Source organism: Phyllopteryx taeniolatus, chromosome 11 (genome assembly GCF_024500385.1).
Source record: "Phyllopteryx taeniolatus isolate TA_2022b chromosome 11, UOR_Ptae_1.2, whole genome shotgun sequence".
NCBI lineage: Eukaryota > Metazoa > Chordata > Actinopteri > Syngnathiformes > Syngnathidae > Phyllopteryx > Phyllopteryx taeniolatus.
In genome coordinates, this window is record NC_084512.1 from 29,058,818 (window position 1) to 29,077,786 (window position 18,969).

The following is an 18,969-nucleotide window of genomic DNA, read 5'->3' on the forward strand; positions in this document are numbered from 1 at the left end:
CTAGCCAGTTTTGCCACTTTATTATCTTTTTTAAAGTGGAAAATGATCCCAAGATTTGGACATTGTGTCTTTTGTCCCGATTTGCTCCTGGCTTGTGTTTATTGCTCCGTGAGTCTGCAGTTACATTGGTTCATGTGGGAAATGATGCCCGCAAAATCCTGCCATATAAAATGAGTTATGTACAATTGAAAATAAAAGAAAATGGCGCAAAAGGTTAACAGTGATATGGGGAAGGACGACTGTAGTCCACCAGTCACGCCGCAACTGGGTTCGGAATCATTCAGTCCGTCCCTACTCCCGAATCACAACAAATGGATTTTCAGTGGACATTTTAAGGAACTATCCAGGTCCGCTATATAAAAATGGCAATACAGTATAAAGATTGATTCCAAACGCAGACACAGCAGGTCAAGGCATCCAAGGCTGACGGCGACTTCCTGTTCAGGACGTCGGAGGTGAAAGGTCCCTCGGCCGAGGCGGGCGTCCCCCGGCGGCCGTCCGACAGCCACCTGGACTCTTTCAGTCGCCAATTTGAAAGCATCATGGAAGGTCACCGGACCAAAGGAACCTCCTACAGCAGCCTGGACAGCGTCGATCTTCTCACCTCGGGATCCACGTCCGTCTTCACCTTTGACCTGCCCACGCTTACCCCCGAGGTCCAGGTAGGACAACGCTACATCTACTTTTATCACTGTTGTGCTCATGATGGTTGGTTCTTTGTGCCTTTGTGTTTGTGACTTACTTGTTTCTGATCGCAAGACTCAAAGGAATGTGTTTCTTGTCGTTGAGGAGCAGTTTTGCGAATCAGTGACTTCATTTGAGAAGAAACTTTGTAATTGTTTGTCAGGTTAATCCCACAGGGACCTGAGGCAGGTGTTTTATTAAACAATAAAAATATGACAATATAACGCGGGATTTGTTGCGCTACAGCTATCGAATATTTTAGTATTCCAGTATTCTATCGAATAATTGAATACCAAAAAAATAAGACCATTCTTTTTTATGTAATCAAGCGTTTCGTTCTTAAATTCGCATTGTGCATCACAAAACTGTACTTTCTTGTCGAGAAACATTTTCAGTGGGGCAATTTCAAACACAAACGTTACATTTCTTGTATTAAAAACATGATTTATACCCGAGGAGCACATTCTTCAAAATGCATAATCTGCATCATGAAAAAGACCTGACAAAACCACATAAAGTTGTACACAAAGTGCCAAATCAGTCGAGCCTATAAGGATTGATACCAAGTGAAACTGGGTTCCTCACTCATCAGAATGCGTGACTCCGACCAATAGTCTAACTTTTCTATCGGTAGCACTGGACCATGCATGATGTAGCCAAGGCAAGTCAAATTTATTTGTATCGCCCTTAATCCCAAAAGAGTCTCAAAGGGCTTCACGGGCCACAGTTGGCAACGATTGATGACATCCCCTTAATCTCAACCCCCCCAATCGGGCAAGGATCAACTCAAAACCCAATTTTTGGGAAACCCAATATAAGAAACCTTGAGAAGGACCGCGGATGGGGGAGACCCCACCCCCCCCCCCCCCCCCTTCCAGGATGACCAGGCTGCAACATTTTTTGACGTCGTCCGCTGCTGTGCAATGTTCCTTAAATCGGCATAGGAGTCCATTTAAAGAGATGCTTTCGACTTGTTTTTTCTGTGACTGTTGTTTGTTTGTGATTGTTGTGTTTGTTTGTGACTTTTGTCTCTCTCCGACTGTTGCGCTTGTTTCCCACTGTTCTTTGATTGTGGCCGGCGTTTCCGTCCGACAGTGTTTTTGCTTGCGACCATTGTCTGTTTGTGCGTGCAGAGCCAGATCTGCGAGAGCGCCAAGAACATCATCCAGCTGAGCTTCGCCCCTCTGTCCCGCCCGGGCGCGCCCGCCCCCTCGCAGGTATCCCGCTCGGAAATCTCCCCGCAAGGAGGCTCCGAGGGCGACCGCTCCGCGCCGGTCCGGACCGGATCGGGGAAGGGGCCGGGGCGGCGCTCGATCCTCAAAGACGGCTTCCGCAAAGTCAGCTCGGCGCCGTTGCTGCGCGGCGCTCCGAGGCGAGTCGCAAACACGATCCGGCACGTGTATCGTATTAGCAGGATTAGCTCGAAGGCTAACGACGCCGCACGACACAGCGCATGTTTCGATTTCGAGCTAAAGTCACGTCGACATTTGTAATGCATGTGTACATTACACAGCTCAAGTGCATTGTGGGTATTTTTGGGGAGTGTGTTTCAGATGAATCATTCGTCTATAAAAGGGCTGGAACTAACTAACTATTATTTGAATCATCGATTAAGATGTCACTTATTTCTTCGATGAATCGGGTTTAAAAAGACTTTTTAGAATTTCCATCCCTTTATTCAAAAACGGCATTTTTCCAAATTGACAGTGCAGAAACTGCATCGATGCATAAATTGATTATAATTCAGTTACTGGTTTGGTCCGTAACACCCATCAGAAATGTGGCTCATTGTTTTCCAAAGTCCAAGATATTTTGGACAAAAAAAACAACAACAACAACACACAGATTCTGCTTTGTTATTATAGTAAATGTAATGATGAATATTTAGTGCTTTATTATTATCATGAATATAATTATTTATATTTACTGTTGAGAGGTTGAAAATTTGAGGATTTTTTGACAACTAAACAAGGTCTCTAAACGATGAATCAAATATCCAAAATCGAAATATTTGATAATGGACGAGTTCTCAGTTAATCGATGAATCGTTGCACGTCGAATCTACAACGAACAGTGACTTGATTTAAGCCATTGTCATCCGAGAACGGCACTTTGCATAGCAGGAGGGTATCATAGAAAATACAATAAGTAAGTCATAATACAATCATTTTCTTTTTGTTCAGGGATGATGAGTTCAATGCAAAACGGAAGCTGCAATTGTAGCTCAAGAATTTTCTCTTGGCCAGCCCTCACAATGGCTCGGGCGTCTGCCGAATACTGGAAGCCTGTTTCAGATCGGATTCCGGAGTTTGTCAACGCACGGGCCCTGGAACGTCAAAGTTTAACGACCAACTTCCCTTTTAATCTCAGGCACGGCTCCTCGAGACTTTTTGCTGTGTTGGACGTGCCCGCAATTTAGTGTCGATTGGTGAAACTGGCGTCGGAAAAAAAAACTTTCGCCGCAATGCACGCGCTTAGAAAAATGAGTGTGTTTTTGGTGGGGGTGTTCGATCCGACTTTTTTTTTTCACACCGATACCCGTCCGAGTACTCAACTCACGAGTACTTACCGATGCCAAGTACCAATGCCAGTAAACTTTGAACACAATTACAGGTCATTTTGAAAAAAACCAACCCCCAGAACAGTCAGTCCCTCGGCAACAGAGTAAAAGTCCAAAATCAAACACAAACAACAATTCATTTGTAATAAATGAATAAAAGTGCCAAATGAAAGGAGCAACTCTCAAGGAGTGTTAGCATCTGTTGCAAAATAAAACGGTTAAACTGTGACAGCTCCCCAAGTTGTATTCAAGTCCTCAACTATGACGTCGGAAATCCTACTCGATCCAGCACGCGGTCCGGCCGATGCGAGACGCCGGACTCGCCTCGCTGCTCCAAATATCAGCGGCGAAGCTAAGCACCGTTGCGTTCCACAACAAGCCGCAAACCTCTTTTTAACGTGGTCACGTAGCCGATGATTGATTGTGGCTCGACGGGGAACTTCATAGTTGGGCTCCACAACCGTCGGAGTCCCACGTTGTCCTCAAATGAGAGCGGTAAGCTAGCCGATGCCCTCGGATTGGCGCTCTTGTGTCGAGTTTGCTCTTTTCCCGCACGAGAGCTTCAACCTCTTGGTGCTCCTTCTTTTCGTGGCACCTCTTGCAAGTTTTGCTCTGCAGAGTTTGCCTTCTGCAAAGCTTGGTTCGTCTTCATTCACCTTGAAGTGTTTCCAAGGTGGCAAAGTTTAAGGCGGGAAAAGCAGCTATGTGCGCGGGCGGTTGTGCTCAGAGCACGATCCCGCGATTTGACACCGCGGCGGTACCGCCGACTACTGGCGCGGAGGGCTTCACTTCCGAATTTGGCTGCCTACACGAGATTCGATACGCTGAAAGGCTGGCATCGGCCCGATACCAATTTCTGGTCTTTGGGGCACGTTGACCCCCGCCCCCCAGGAAAGGACATTCTGATATGAAAATGAGGAGGAAAACACGAATGAGCGTGAGAACTTCAATGACAGGAACGTGACACGTCGTACGACTGCCTGCGCTTTTCATCGTTAACATTTTCAACAACATTCAGAATTCTAAGATCAATTTTGTGTCGAGTGCCGCGTAGAGAGCCGTTTGCCCTCCTCGACTGCGACATCCCGCTGGGAATTCTAAGTTTGAGGAAAAGCAGCAACCCGGCCGACGTCTGCCAAGGGGACCCGCACGGCGGAATGCTTGTCAAACATCGGCAAGAAGAAGCAGAAGAAGAAGTGACGGAGGAGCCGAAAGGACCACCGTCGTCGTCAACTTCCTCCCTGGAAGCTGCGAACGAACGGCGGGGATGCCAGGAGGGCAAACGGCAGAGAGAACTCCTCCCGCTGACGCCCAGCACCGGCGCCACGAGATCAGCCTGACGAGAACGAGACCGGGGAAAAGAAGCGACAGAAGACAACGACGACGACGCTGTTGTGAGGCCGGTGGTTGCCATTGATACGGACAACATCGTAGGCCGGCGGGTGCGCGTGGCACACGACCTGCTGTGTTGGGGGCAGGGTTCTGGAGGACCCGTGTCCCCGTGCCCCGCCCGCTTCGTACAGGTCAGGTGATTGGACGTTCATCTCGGAGGCCATTTTTACAAGAGGCCTGACTGACTGACTTCTTTGCTTCCTTCTTTCCTTCCTTCCTTCCCTCCTCCTTTCCTTTCTTTCCTTCCTTGCTCCCTTCTCGGAAGACAGACCGATTGACCGTCGTCATCATCATCCTCACATTCTCACGTCCTTCGTGGACGTGGCGTTCACACAGTGTTGCCATGGCAACAGGAAGCCCCCCCCCCCCTCCCCACACACACACACACACACACACACACACACACACACCATGCCTTTACCTAAAATTTGAACAACAACAACAACATAGAAAAACCTGTTTGGAAACTTCTTTCTTTTGTTTCTTCCTCTCAGGGACGGCACGGTCAACCGCCCCCCCGAGCTGCTCTACCCGCAGGCCGACGTGGCGGAGCGACTGGCGCGCGCCGACCGCGGCGACGACGAGGACGTGCCGGTCGTCGCCGCCGAGGCCGACCCGCAGGCCGCCAAACGCCTCGCCGAACGTCTCCATCAGCTGCACGGATTCACGAAGTCTGACGTGGCGCCGCACCTCAGCAAGAAGTCAGTCTGCGTGTGCGTGCCGGCGTGTGTGTGTGTGTGTGTGCGCACTGATGTAACATGCGTGTGCGTGCGTGCGTGCTCGCAGCAACGAGTTCAGTCGGATGGCGGCAGAAGAATATCTCAGCAAGTTTGACTTCACCGGCCTCCCCGTCGACCGAGCGCTCAGGTTGGCCGAACTACGTGAGCTAAGAGTTTATTTCCTTCCGTGACAACGCTCGTAATTCAAAACACTCATATCTCGAATGATCTTTTCCCTTTGAAGTGAAGGAAATGCCATTCATCCATTTTAGCCCCCCCCTCCCAAAAATAGTTTTTTATGAATTAGTAGTAGTACTCTATAACGTTGTACTTTACAGTATATAAACATAGTGGAAACTAGATGTTGACAATACAGTATTTTTAATTTTTTTAGTCCCTCACTGCCTGACATGAAATCAGACTCAACTTTTCCTGTTTTTGGTCAATTCGGATGACCAACATGATTTGTATTTGCTAAATGGCAGACTGTTGAGAGGGTATTTTCTTCAGGCAATTTTTCCATCGTGACTTTGTTCAAAGTCAAAAGTTGACCTACATTTGCATTTGGTACCATTGCCTTGAAACTGTCTGACTCGAGTCCAACATTTTGGATCTCTTCTAAATTTGGGCCCATTCCTCCCGACAGAACTGCCGTTTGTAGGCCGCCTCGCTCGATTTCCAGTAGGACTGCGATCGGGGCCGCTCCAAAACATTGACGTTGCAGTTTGGCAGTGTGCTGCGGGCGGGTCAGACCCATTTGCGCCCGAACGTCTTGAGATATCTCTCCATCATGATGCCATCTATTTGCTCAAGTGCACCAGTCCCTCCTGAAGCCAAACAACCTAACAACATGACGCTGCCACCGCCGACGGTGTTCTCTGGCTTGCGAGGCTCCCTCTTTTCCCTCCAAACGTAACAATGCTCATTATGGCCAAACAGTTCAATTAGAACCCGGTTCCTTCCTGAGCGCCATGATGGCTGGACATTCCCACGCGGCACCTTCAGGCATCTGGAAATTGTACCCAAGGATGAACCAGACTTGTGCAAGTTCATAAATTCTCTTCCTGATTTCTTTTGACTTTCCCGTGATGTCACACAACGATGCAATGTGTTTTAGGTGTGCCATTCACAGATGTGGCGCGGCGCAATGCAGAAGTTGAGTGTCCGCCCTGCGCCTGTTCGTATCCCCGACTGAACGAACGCGTGTCGTCTTTGTGTCCCTGGGCGAGAATGCCGTCGGATGTTTGGCGGTGGTTGGCGGGGGCCGTAGACGCAGAATGGGAGCTACGCTCCCGTCAAGACTGCCCAGTGCAGGGCAGCCGCGGCGTCACAAGTAGCTTACCACCAATAGGGGGCGACTGTGGAGTCGATGAGTATTGCCTGCAATTGTCAAGCGTCTTGGAGTATCATGAAAAGTGCTGTAGAAATAGGCTGCATTATTACTATTATTATTATTATTATTATTATTATTATTATTGGATGTGTCTCGAATGAACTCAAATGTTGTCCGTAATCAGAAATGACAAAACCAAAAGAAATGATCTGGGTTTTCCCTAATTGTTGAAGGGTATTGTCATCTTACTCTACAGTGCACACTCGTATGTGTCAACTTCTGACTTTGAACAATTGTTCAAAAACGTCTGTCATTATTTTGGCATTTGCTAATCCTAATTGACCTAAATCAGCAAAGGTTCAGTCTGACTTCATGTCAGACAGTGAGTGTGTGTCTTTTGACATCTTGGGTTAGTTTGAATGAAATAGAATGAAAAAAACAGTTTGAGCATACAGTAATGATTTCTTTCTTGCGGCTCCTGCCAATGTGTGCGACTTGGCCACCGGGGAGCGCTATAATACCATGCCAATGCAACGCAAAGGAAGAGTTTCACAACTACCGTAAGTCATCCAGTAAACTGCTCTACTATTCATCATTTTTTTATAGAGGATACAAAATGAACCCTCTTTTTTGATTAAATGTCAGGACCGAGGTTCGATCCCCGGCCCCCGCCTGTGCGGAGTTTGCATGTTCTCCCCGTGCCTGCGTGGCTTTTCTTTTAACAAAGTTAAGACACACTTAACTGTGTTCGCCGCCGCCACCGTTGGGCGCAAGCACATCTTGGTGCGCATTCTTCTTCCTTGGTTTTCGCCACTTCTCCGGAGGCGGCGGAAACTGAGAAGCGACATTTTAAAATTTGACCGATTACGAGAGAACGGGAAAGTTAGTCCCAGTTCCAATGGATTCTCGATGGCCAACCCTCGTACCGACAGACGTATTCTTCATCCTTTGCGTAGAACGAATAATATTAGTGGCGTACTGATCGAGATGCCTCAATGGACAGAATATTTGTCTGTCTTTCTTATACAGCCCCCAGGTGGCGGAGGTGGGCACACCAGAAGGAGCAGCGCAATGGCCATTCAATTGATGCAATGTGCACCAATGCAAATCAGTCTCCTTTCGGCAAAATTAGCCGTTTTCAACTCCAAATAGGCCATTTATTTTCTTTTGTGGGGTGGCGGGGGTCGTAGGCTGCATCTTACTCCTTGCACGCTGGAAGCTAGATCCATTCCACACGTATCCGCCACCCACACACACACACACACACATGTAATTTCTGAATATTACTGCGCGGCAGACGAATATGCAAGCACATCAGCCTGAGGTTCCGCCTCGGGACCTGCTTGTGATAAGTCACAGGCGATGACCAGACCAGAAAAAAAAAACAACTTCCGCCACTTCTGCTATGACCAGGAAAAATGACACAATCACAATCAGAATCATCCTTATTTTGCCAAGTACGTCCAAAAAACACCCAAGGAATTTGTCTCGGGTAGTCTGAGACAAACGGTCGATTGACAGAGAACACTTTGGACAAAAAAATAGTCACTGAGCAACAAAGGGTTAATAGTTATCCGGTAATGCTGGTACATTATTTATTTTTTGGACAATTGTGAAAAAAATGCAGAGTCCTCTCGCACTTGGAACGACTAATATTGCAATAGTCCGGTGCAAAGGGCGCCGAGACTTCAAGGAGTGCATGCGGTTTAAAGTGACGAGTAGCGCGATCGTCTGGGACGATGTCGATTGTGCAAATGTTGCAGAGACTCCTCAGTCGGTGTGCAAGTGGTGCAGATGCGACTCTGGCAGATATGCAAATAGCGACGACTACGGGGAGTGCACGAGTAACGTATCATTGGCCCCACACAAAATTGCCAGCATGTTGCAATGGAATTGTAGCTTAGCTGTTTAAGAAGTTGGACAAAGAACTGCAGCGCAGACGCTCATCAGGTAAGTCCCATTCGTCTTTGCCAATTTTTTCACCCTACGATGAAATGCAAATCATTTTGGCAAGGTTATCTCCACTGCATCCTCATTATTGATTCATTTTAATGCTTATCAAACTAACGCGGAGCAATCTATCGACGGAACTCCACGAAACGCCCGCTCTAGCTAATGACTGTGTGCTAAGCTAGCGCGAGCGCACATCCTCTTGCTTTTACGTTTGAGCAAGATTTTTGCTCCTCAGATCAGCCAGTGTCGTTTTTTGCGCGCACGCTTTGAGATGTTGCGGCCCGCGGCCCTCGTCGTGGTCCGAGCGGCGCCGCGAAGCACACGTGACATCGGCGACAAGAGCCGATCCGCTCGTACAACGCGCCGAAAATGATCTCATTAGTTTACGGATGTTGAGGTTATATGTATTAAGCGACGGAGTGATGTTCGGGATTACAGTATGTCACAACACAGAAGGAACTAACTTCCAATTCAGAAATGGCCAATAAAAACAGAAAATATTGTACTTGATATTTTCCTGGAGGATGCATTTGGGATGAGCCTTGGAAGTTGGTCATCGTGAAAAATGGCGTGAAACGGACAATGATCGTCGTGAAATTCTTTTCCAGAATGAGAGCGCTTAAAGAGGAGGATGCGCTACTCATGTGGCACAGCTTGAAGCTGGCATCGGGCGCAGGTGGAGATGGGCCTGGCGCCACTTGGAGGCCGGAACAAAAAGGCAAAGGAACGAGGCAAATTTCCTTTGAATCTTAAATTTCCAAAAAATCAACATGGACTTGAGCGGTGGAAATAAAAGAAAATTGGGTATTTTTTCCTTATTGTACTCTTCGTAGTCTTCCAGATTGCTTACCTGATTTGTTCAAATAAAAACACATTTCCCCCCCAGACACCCCTACGAGTTTTTATTTTTTGGGGGTGTTTTTGAAATTTGCATGTATTTAATTATTTATATTTTGTGGGTCTGTCAACTTTTTGTTTGTCTGAGTGAGACAAAAAGTAATTTGTTCAAAATTCTATTTCATGATCTCGTTACTGTATCTTTTCATAAAGTACAATATTATGCAATGCTGTTTTTCCTCATTCAAATTAGAGTTTTCCTTGAGAGGGGCGCTGCACAAATTGATGGCATTTCCATTCATTTCAAAGGGCAAGATGACGTGAGATACGAAACGATATTTTGAGTTACGAGCGTGGTCACGGAACGAATTCAACTCCTATCTGACAGCATCACATACTTACAGTGTTGTCAAAAGTATTTGTTCCCTTCTCAAATTCTTATTTTTGGGTATTGTTCCCCACTTTAACGTTTGAGTTCATCAAACAAAAGGTCAATATCCGACAAAGATAACCCAAATACACATCAAAGGAAAGTTTTCAATTATGATTTTATGTATCAAGAAAAGCAACTATTCAAAGCAAACCTGTGCCTGTGTAAATGCCCCCAACCCGTTGTTTTGGTTGATGTTCACTGAGCACAGCCAACCCTCGTCACCTCCTGACCTTTTCAATCAAGAAATCAGTTAAATAGAACCTGTTCGACAAAATAAAGTCAGCCAAAAGATATGAAAAAGCTGCAGCGAAATGCAAGAACAGACGAGAAATAAAGTCATTCTGGAAAGGCTTCCCAAGCCATTTTGGACTCCAGCCAATCACCACAAAAGGAGAAACCCTTGAACGGTGGGGAACCTTACCTCGAGAGGCCCCTCGCCTCAAGCAGACGGTCACAAAGGAACCCAGGACAGCGTCCGCAGAGCTGCAGGCCGCCATTGCCTCAACAGCAAGGGAGAGACTGGGCGTTAAGTGAGTGGCGTCGCGTTGCCAAAGACCAACGACAATACTAGAGCGCGTTACCGAGGCGACCGTGAGTCGCAACGCCATCTGGAAGAAGCAAATACTTTTCACGGCACTCTATACTCTTGTACATCATCTGCCTGTACGTCTACACGTATATGCGGTGTCCACGTATACCGCCCTACATCTCCATGTGATGACGTCATCTCGTCCTTCCAGAACCTTCCTCGGCAAGCTCACGTTGGTGGGAGAAAGTCAGGAGCGAGAGCGAGTCCTCGCTCACTTTTCCAGAAGATACGTGCGCTGTAACCCCAACAGCCAAGCTGCCGAAGGTACACGCAAGCACCGCTACACGCGCACGCACACACACACACGCGCGCGCACCTCATGTCGCTGTCATCTTCCCCCAGACGGCGTCCACACGCTGACTTGTGCGCTGATGCTGTTGAATGTTGATCTCCATGGAAACGTGAGTGTTACTGACAGCTTTCCCTGGTGGAGACGTGTTGGGAACAAGTGTCCTTATGTGTGTATTCAGAATGTCGGGAAGAAGATGTCCTGCGGCCAGTTCATCTCCAACCTTGAAGGCCTCAATGATGGAAAAGACTTTCCCAAAGATATGCTGAAGGTAAAAAAACACTCACTGTGTTGTCCAATCACAGCACAACAATGGGAATCACACACACGCGCACGCACGCGCACGCGAGGTGTGTAGACTTTTAGAGGGAGAGCCATCATCGTTAGCCTCGAGCACAGCTGGCGCTACACAATTCAAGTGCTCCCCTTCAGCAACGTATCCCCAATAATGTGACCCGGTCTTTAGGAAAGCCTGTCACGACGATGCAGCCCCCCCACCCCCCGTCCCCGTCCCCGCCCCCGCCTGCAATACTTAGCGCTTGCAGTGACTTTCCCCGCTCGTCCGGCACGACCGACGGCCGAGGGGAGAGCGAGGGGGCGGGCCGCGGCGCCCGTCCGTGCGCCGTGATTGGTTGCAGCTGTTGAGAGAAAATGCGCAGTGAGAGAGAAGCGCAGCGAGGGAGGCGAGAGAGCATCTCTCTTGGAGAGCGCCGGAGGAGGAAGAGGAACGCTTTCCTGCAGGAGGAAGGTTTGAGGAGGGGAGAATTTTGTTGACTTTTTCGAGATCCGGACTGACGCCCGTCAACGAGGACGGTGTCGCTTCATTGGACAGACTGCCACAGGTGACCACGCCCACCTCATCGTCTGCTTCTTGCCCATGGGAAGGATCCTAGACGACATCCGACCACCTGAGAGTGCCGCCTCTTTTTATTTTCAATTATTTGAAATTGTTGAACCGGGGAGAGCCTCATTGAGATTAAAACACTCCTTTGCAAGAGCGCCCCGGTCTAGGACAACAAGTAGTCTTCATCCGACCGCTCGAGGGCGCCGTTATCTTCCGACCACCTGAGGGTGACGAGGAGGACAAACGGCACAGCTGACAGCTCATCGCCACTTCCTGCGTGAGGCTTTCATACTCCAAATGTCTTCGTAGAACTTCCTAGAAGTCCGCATCACATTTGGAGGTCATTTGGAGGTTGTTGGCTCCGAAGTGAAAGTCGGACGAGCCCCCCCGCCCGACCCCCCTTCATCATCGTTCCATGGGATTCAAAGGGACATGATCGGCGTTAACAGCATCCAGTCGGCGGGCCGACTGCGTTCGCGCTCGTCCGGTTCGCTGCGGAGCGCTCGCGATCCCAGGGACCCGGAATCTTTCCGGCGCTCCAGGACGCCGCGATCTCGATCGCTCAAGCCGCTCGCCTTCCCCGATCTGCTGGGACAAACGCAGGAGGAGGCGCCCAGGAACGCCAAGCACAAGAAGAAGAAGAACGACAAGAAGAAGGAGAAGAACGAGAGGAAGAAGGAGAAGGTACAACAGGAAGTCCCCCATCCGTCCGTTTACTGTCGCGAGTTGCGGGGGGTCGCCAACGGAAGTCAGGACACATGCAGACAAAGGCACATTCCCACTAGGACAGCGCACTGCCTCGGAAGACATCTGGTTTCAAAGATTATGGGATGTCGTTTGCTGTTTGGTGGCATTATAATGCTAAGCTAACTTGTCTTTGTTTGCAGATGTTGTACACGTCCATCAGGAACGACAAACTCCAGTGGCCCATGTGAGTTTCTTACGCAAGCTTCTGTTGCCATGGTAACCATGCCCTGCCATCACTGGACCGGTCGGGAGGGAGGATAATGTGGGGTTTTTTTTTTTGGGGGGGGGGGGGCTCCAGTGACGAGGAGGAGGAGTTCAGGACGTCTACATCGGCATTGGCCGATGGCCGAACAGACTCCGCCTCCTACACCATGAAGCGAGCGGGGATCGGCCGCAACCGCCTGGCGGGCGACGGCGATCTATACAAGAGCGGATTCCTGGTGCGCAAAGTCCACGCCGACGCCGATGGGAAGAAAAGTACGATATCCGTTGATCATGTGACTTCCTTTACCAGTTGATCATGTGATCTCCTTTGAACGTTACTACTTCCTGTGCCGTTGTTGCCAATCCTTCCCTACTCCCCAGTCCAGATATGTGGATTTTTATATGGTGGACCTAGATAGTTCCACTCGACTAAAAAAAACACATACAGTTGAAACCAGAAATTGACATGCACTATAGTATACATATTAAAAAAAACAAAAACAAAAAAAACTCTCTTCCCCCCCCCCCCCCCCCCCCCCCCATGTCCAGCATGAAATCATACTAAACTATTCCTCTTTTCCTGTGGTCTGAGGAAACTCTAATTGAACTGTTTGGTCATAATGAGCATTGTTACATTTGGAGGAAGGGGAAGGAAGCTTGCAAACCTGAGAACACCATCCCAACTGTAAAATACGGGTGTGGCAGCGTCATGTCGTGGGCTTGTTTTGCTAAAGGAGGGACTTCTGCACTTGAAAAAATAGATGGCATTGTGATGTGGAAATCCTGAAGCAACATCTCAACATATCAGTCGGGATGTTCAGGCACTTGGGCGAAAAATGGGTCTTCCAAACGGACAATGACCCAAAGCAGACTGCCAAACTGCTTCCCAAGTGGCTTAAGGATAACAAAGTCGACTTTTTTGGAGTGGCCCTGATCTGAATCCTATTGAAAATTGACGGGGAGACCTAAAAAGGCACGTGCGAGCAAGGCGGCCTCCAAACTCGTACCAAATACTCATGAACTCTAAGTAAACGTGTGATTCCTCCCCATTATTCTGGCATGAGTAATGCATTATTCATTATTCTGGCATTATTCTGGCATTATTCTGGCATTCGTAAATGTAAATCATTCTGGTAATCCTAGTGAACCTAAGAGAGGAAAAGTTTTGTCTTTTTTTGTGTCAGACAGTGAGAAACAAACACTCTTTTTATATATAGTGTATGTAAACATCTGGTTCCAAGTGAATTCGCGGTCGTTTGCACAATCGCTCCGATCGGGTCTAGCAAGTTCCCAGAAAATCGACTAAAAAGCTCTACTCCCGAATCACGATGCGAGATGCGAGTTTTCCCAGATACGAGCCATCGATCGGACAATTTTTTGCTTTGCCTTGCTAGCTAAATTTGAAATACTATTACGAGCGCTGTACGGTGTCAGCGAGCTCAACTCAACTCGCTTAACAACAACTGGCAGTTTGCCAGATACAATTGGTAAATATTGTTCCAAAAGAGGCTTCGAGCTGTTTAATGCCACTCCCGGTTGAAGTTTACCATCACACTCGACATGACTTTGCCTTTGGAACGTCTGCTAGCTTAATGCTAACACATAACGGGAAAGGTCATAGACGGGCTAACTAACAGCGTCAGTGTCGCATCGTTACAACGCTTGAGGGAAGGTTTATTTCAACGCAAGCGCTGCGTGCCGCCAGGTCAACGTTGCACATGACAATCTGTTCTCAGTTACCTGGAGAAAGGAAAGGACGTTTGGCCTGCCGCGAGAAAGGACCACATCAAAAGTTTCGGGATGAGCGGCGCCATCTCAACGGGGAGGGGGATTTGAGTTATGAGCGTGCTCACGGAACAAATTCAACTTGTATCTCAAAGGAGCGCTCGACAGTGGACACGCACAAATTGGGCTCGCGTTCCTCTGACATTCCAGAAACCTGTTAGCGTGTTAGCTTGTTAGCTTGATGGTGCATCCATCCGTCCATTTTCTGAGCCGCCTCTCCTCACGCGGGTCGCCCATCCCAGCTATCGTCGGGCAGGAGGCGGGGTACGGCCTGAACCGGTCGCCAGCCGATCGCAGGGCACGTAGAAACAAACAAGCATTCACACCTACGGGCAATTTAGAGTCGTCGATCGACCGAGCATGCATGTTTTTGGGATGTGGGAGGGAAACCGGAGTGCCCGGAGAAAAGCCACCCGGGCACGGGGAGAACATGCAAACTCCACACAGGCCAGGCCGGATTTGAACCCAGGCCCTCACAACTGTGAGGCACAAGTGCTAACCGGTCGTCCACTGTGCCGCATTTACCATTTCGCTTGATCGAAGATGAACAAATTGACCGTCGCCGTCGAATGTGTTTGCGCGACCAGTCCTTGGCTTGTCTCTATGTGCCCTGAGATTGGCTGGCGACCAGTACAGGGCGCCCCCTACAGGCTGCTGAGGACGAGCACGAAACGATGTAAAGAAACTTGTGACGCAACTAACATCACCTGGCTGGCAGTACATTGAGTTCACACGTCCGCCATCTTTTGTGTGGCAGCGGCGCGCGGCAAGCGAGGCTGGAAGTCGTTCTACGCCACGTTGAAGGGTCGCGTGCTGTACCTGCAGAAGGTAAGGACAAAAGTAGAGCGCCCCCTAGAGGCGTGCTTTTTAGGGCCGTGGCCATCAAATAGTTGGGAATCGATTATTGTACCAATTGATTTTGCATGAAAGTTTATTGTAAATATTTTTCCCATTTTTTTTAACCTCTTGTTATTGTTGATTTGGTCTTGTTGAATGACGAAACAAAAGAAATCTTGTACTCTCCGACCTTCTTGAAAGCGTGAGTGACTTCTTGGGTCCTGAGTCATGCCAACAAAGCGCGACAATATTGCACATGTTTTGGATTTGATAAGATTATGCGCCTGCATGATTCTCAGGTGAGTGTCGAAAATAGATCAACGTGTAACATTACGCGTTTCATATCGTATTGGAACGAAAGGAGAACTTTTCGCAATGCCTATCTAGTGGCCTACGTTTCGACAATATGCAAGCATATTTTCATTTATCGATTTTGTTTGTTTTTTTGGGCGGGGGTGCGCGCATTATACACGAGACATTCCGTCGGCTGACGCGGTCTGCTCCGACTGTGATCGGCAGGACGAGTACGGCGCGGAGCGTCCGCTGACGGAGGACGACGTGAAGAACGCCGTGTCGGTGCATCACGCGCTGGCCATGAGGGCCGCCGACTACGCGAAGCGGCCCAACGTCTTCTACCTGCGCACCGCCGACTGGAGGGTCTTCCTCATGCAGGCGCCGTAAGTGAGCCGCTCGATCGACGCGAGCCAACCTTTTGACACCGACCAAAAAAAAAAAAAAAAAAAAGTATCATCATTAAAATACTCTAGCGTAGTAGGCCCAAGTGTTCATCAAACGCAACACGAGCAGGCAAACGTTTGGAGACGCTTCTCCATTCAAAGAAGGCGTGAGAAAGCGTTTCCAAACGTTTGACGGGTCGGTAAGCCGCTGTAACGTTTGAACGTGAACTCTGCGCTTAAAAATGGGAAAATCAAAAACGTGACTCTTTCCAATGTATTGCACATAAAAGTCCAAACTGCCTCAATACAAGTTTCGAAAACAAAGCGCTCTTAATGCCAATGTATCGTACTATAACGCAACTGTACTTAGCCAGGCATTTTTGGACATACCACGAGAGGGACGCCGAATACCGCAAGTGGTACGATTAACGTCTTTGTCTGATACGACGGCAGGGGGGAGTCGAAGTGTGGGTTGGGGGGCTATTAGTAAAATAAACCATTTTAGTCATTTAGTCGTTTCATTTGTTGATAGTGTCATTGAATAATAAATACAGTGGACCCCTGCCTCGTCGCAGTTCGGCACCCACGGATTCACCGAGCAGGCCGATTTATTTATTTTTTTTTTTGGGGGGGGGGGGGGGGGGCAACCCTGAAATGACTTATTGGTGGTTTATCCCTGCTTCATCGAGAATATTTGGGGTTTAAGAAACGTTCTTTTTTTTTTTTTTTGTCAATGCACTTAGAGCGGCCGTCGCTTCGGATTTCCGTCCGGCCGTCCATTCCTTCTGGTCCTCCTTGAGATGGTTCTCCACCTTCATTGGAATCCAGCTGTGTTTGATTAGACTGACTGGACTTGATTAGGAAAGCCGCACCCCTGTCTATATATAAGACCTGACAGCTCACGGTGCATGTCAGAGCCAATGAGAGTCATGAGGTCAAAGGAACTGCCTGAAGAGCTCAGAGACAGAATTGTGGCAAGGCACAGATCTGGCCAAGGTTACAAATAAAATGTCTGCTGCACTTCAGGTTCCTAAGAGCACAGCGGCCTCCGTAATCCTGAAATGGGAGACGTTCGGGACGACCGGAACCCTACCCAGATCCGCCCGTCCGGCCAAACTGAGCGATCGGGGGGAGAAGAGCCTCGGTGAGAGAGGTCAAGAAGGACCCAACGATCACTGTGGCTGAGCTCCAGAGATGCGGTCGGGAGATGGGAGAAAGTTCTAGAAAGCCAGCCATCGCTGCAGCCCTCCACCAGTCGGGGCCCGACGGAAGGAAGCCTCTCGTCAGTGCCAGACACACGGAAGCGTGTTGAGCTCATGGCAAATGTCCACAATTTCGACAATATCGCTTCATATGACAAATATCGAGACCACGACGAAGTTCGACATTGCAAAGATGAAATTGTCCACAAGTCGTTGTTCTTCCACAAGTCAATGTTCAAAAGTGTAACTCGGAGTCGTACCTTTTCAAAATCTCGGACAAACTAAGAGATTGCGCCACGAGCTGGCGTATTTGGAAAAATAGGTCACGTTTGAGAGTATGGCCGAGTGGCACATGACCAGAAAGAGCCAATCATAAGCATCAGTTTCACGAGGAGGAAGTGGAGGGGAAAAAACAACCTAAAACTGTAATCATGCAAATCCCCGAAAGCAACTGTCATTGAATGACGCATTTTCCGATTACAATGACGTCCGATTTTCGAATGAAATGATGTCATCTGGTCACGTGGTATTCAGTTTCTCCCCAACAGCGGCGCGGTGGCGTTTGCGTTGGGCCTCGACAACGCCGACACGCGCCCGCCTCTGACCTCCCTCTCTCTCTCTCTCTCCTGTCAGGTCGAGCGACGACATGCGCTCGTGGATCACACGCATCAACGTGGTGGCGGCCACCTTCTCGGCCCCGCCCTTCCCGGCCGCCGTCGGCTCTCAGAAGCGCTTCAGTCGCCCCCTGCTGCCGGGATCCGGAACCAAACTGTCGCAGGTCGCTTGCACGCACTCACACGCTTTCTCTCCGTCAGCATTTTTGTAGGACGTGGCCATCCGCCGTCGGGCGCTTTGTATTGCGCGGCGCCCGAGGAAGCGTGGCACGCGGGCCGCCCGCCCGCGACCTCGGCGTGCGGCGGCGGCGGCGTTGACGCTTTGTTTTGTGCGACAGGAAGAGCAGGCCGCCTCTCACGAGGCTCGCTTCCGGGCGGCGTCCTCCGAGTTGGACGAGCTGGTCGGCGGCGCGGCGGAACGCAAGGTCAAAGGTCGCGAGCCGGACGAGCAGAAAGCGCGACGCGAGTACCTGGAGTTCGAGGTAGGCGCGTGCTCAAGCGCGTCGACATTTCGGATCTACGGTGCCCGCGCGTGACAAACGGGAAAAGGAACAAAACATAAAAGCTGCTAATTGTGGCCGCGCGTGAAATCATATTCATATCGTGCAATGCATAATAACAGTGAAGTCAAAGTATTTCGAATTCAGCTGTTTTGTTTTTAATGCTTTCTTAGTTTTCCCGAGGTAAATGTCTCCCATGATGAAACTATTTCCAAAGTTATTGATGATTTCAAATTAAATACCGGTTGCCAGCCAAGCGCCGGGCACACGTAGAAACAAACGAGCATTCGCACTCCCATTCACACCTACGGGCAATTTCGAGTCGTCAATCGACCGAGCACGCATGTTTTGGGGATGCGGGAGGAAAGCGGAGTGCCCGGAGAAAAGCCACGCGGGCACGGGCCGCCCAGAAACATATTGTACTTGATATTTTCCTGGAGGATGCATTTGGGATGAGCCTTGGAAGTTGGTCATCGTGAAAAATGAAGTGAAACGGACAACGATTGTAGTCAATTGTTTTCCCGAATGAGAGCGCTCAAAGAGGAGGATGCAATTCAGGTGGCACAGCTTGAAGCTGGTGGAGTTGGAGGCCGGAACACATTTCATTTGAATCTTACATTTGTACATCAACATGTACTTGAGCGATTGAAGAAAATGGGCTACAATTTGGGCTAATTGTACTTGTAATTCAGTCCTCCAGATTGCTTCATTGATGTTAAAATCACAAAGATTCTCTGCAGGGGTGAGGGGGATCTCCCCCCCCCCTTCAA

The 18,969-nt window shown here is 49.0% G+C and overlaps 1 protein-coding gene across 6 annotated transcripts in view; it reads left to right on the forward strand.

Annotated features, from left to right (window-relative positions):
• LOC133485709 (PH and SEC7 domain-containing protein 1-like) overlaps positions 1–18,969 on the forward strand; it is a 34,795-nt gene that overhangs the window by 10,737 nt on the left and 5,089 nt on the right. For 5 of the 6 annotated variants that reach the window (XM_061789876.1, XM_061789877.1, XM_061789879.1 and 2 more), the window contains 13 exons: positions 446–662; positions 1,818–2,056; positions 5,131–5,337; positions 5,423–5,503; positions 10,652–10,764; positions 10,843–10,901; positions 10,971–11,060; positions 12,521–12,564; positions 12,679–12,857; positions 15,127–15,197; positions 15,726–15,883; positions 17,719–17,863; positions 18,038–18,181. In XM_061789876.1, coding sequence (XP_061645860.1) covers positions 446–662; positions 1,818–2,056; positions 5,131–5,337; positions 5,423–5,503; positions 10,652–10,764; positions 10,843–10,901; positions 10,971–11,060; positions 12,521–12,564; positions 12,679–12,857; positions 15,127–15,197; positions 15,726–15,883; positions 17,719–17,863; positions 18,038–18,181 — 1,747 coding nt within the window. Of the gene's footprint in view, positions 1–445; positions 663–1,817; positions 2,057–5,130; positions 5,338–5,422; positions 5,504–10,651; positions 10,765–10,842; positions 10,902–10,970; positions 11,061–12,520; positions 12,565–12,678; positions 12,858–15,126; positions 15,198–15,725; positions 15,884–16,909; positions 17,028–17,718; positions 17,864–18,037; positions 18,182–18,969 lie in introns of those variants that run through there. The other variant, XR_009790783.1, reaches the window with a different exon arrangement.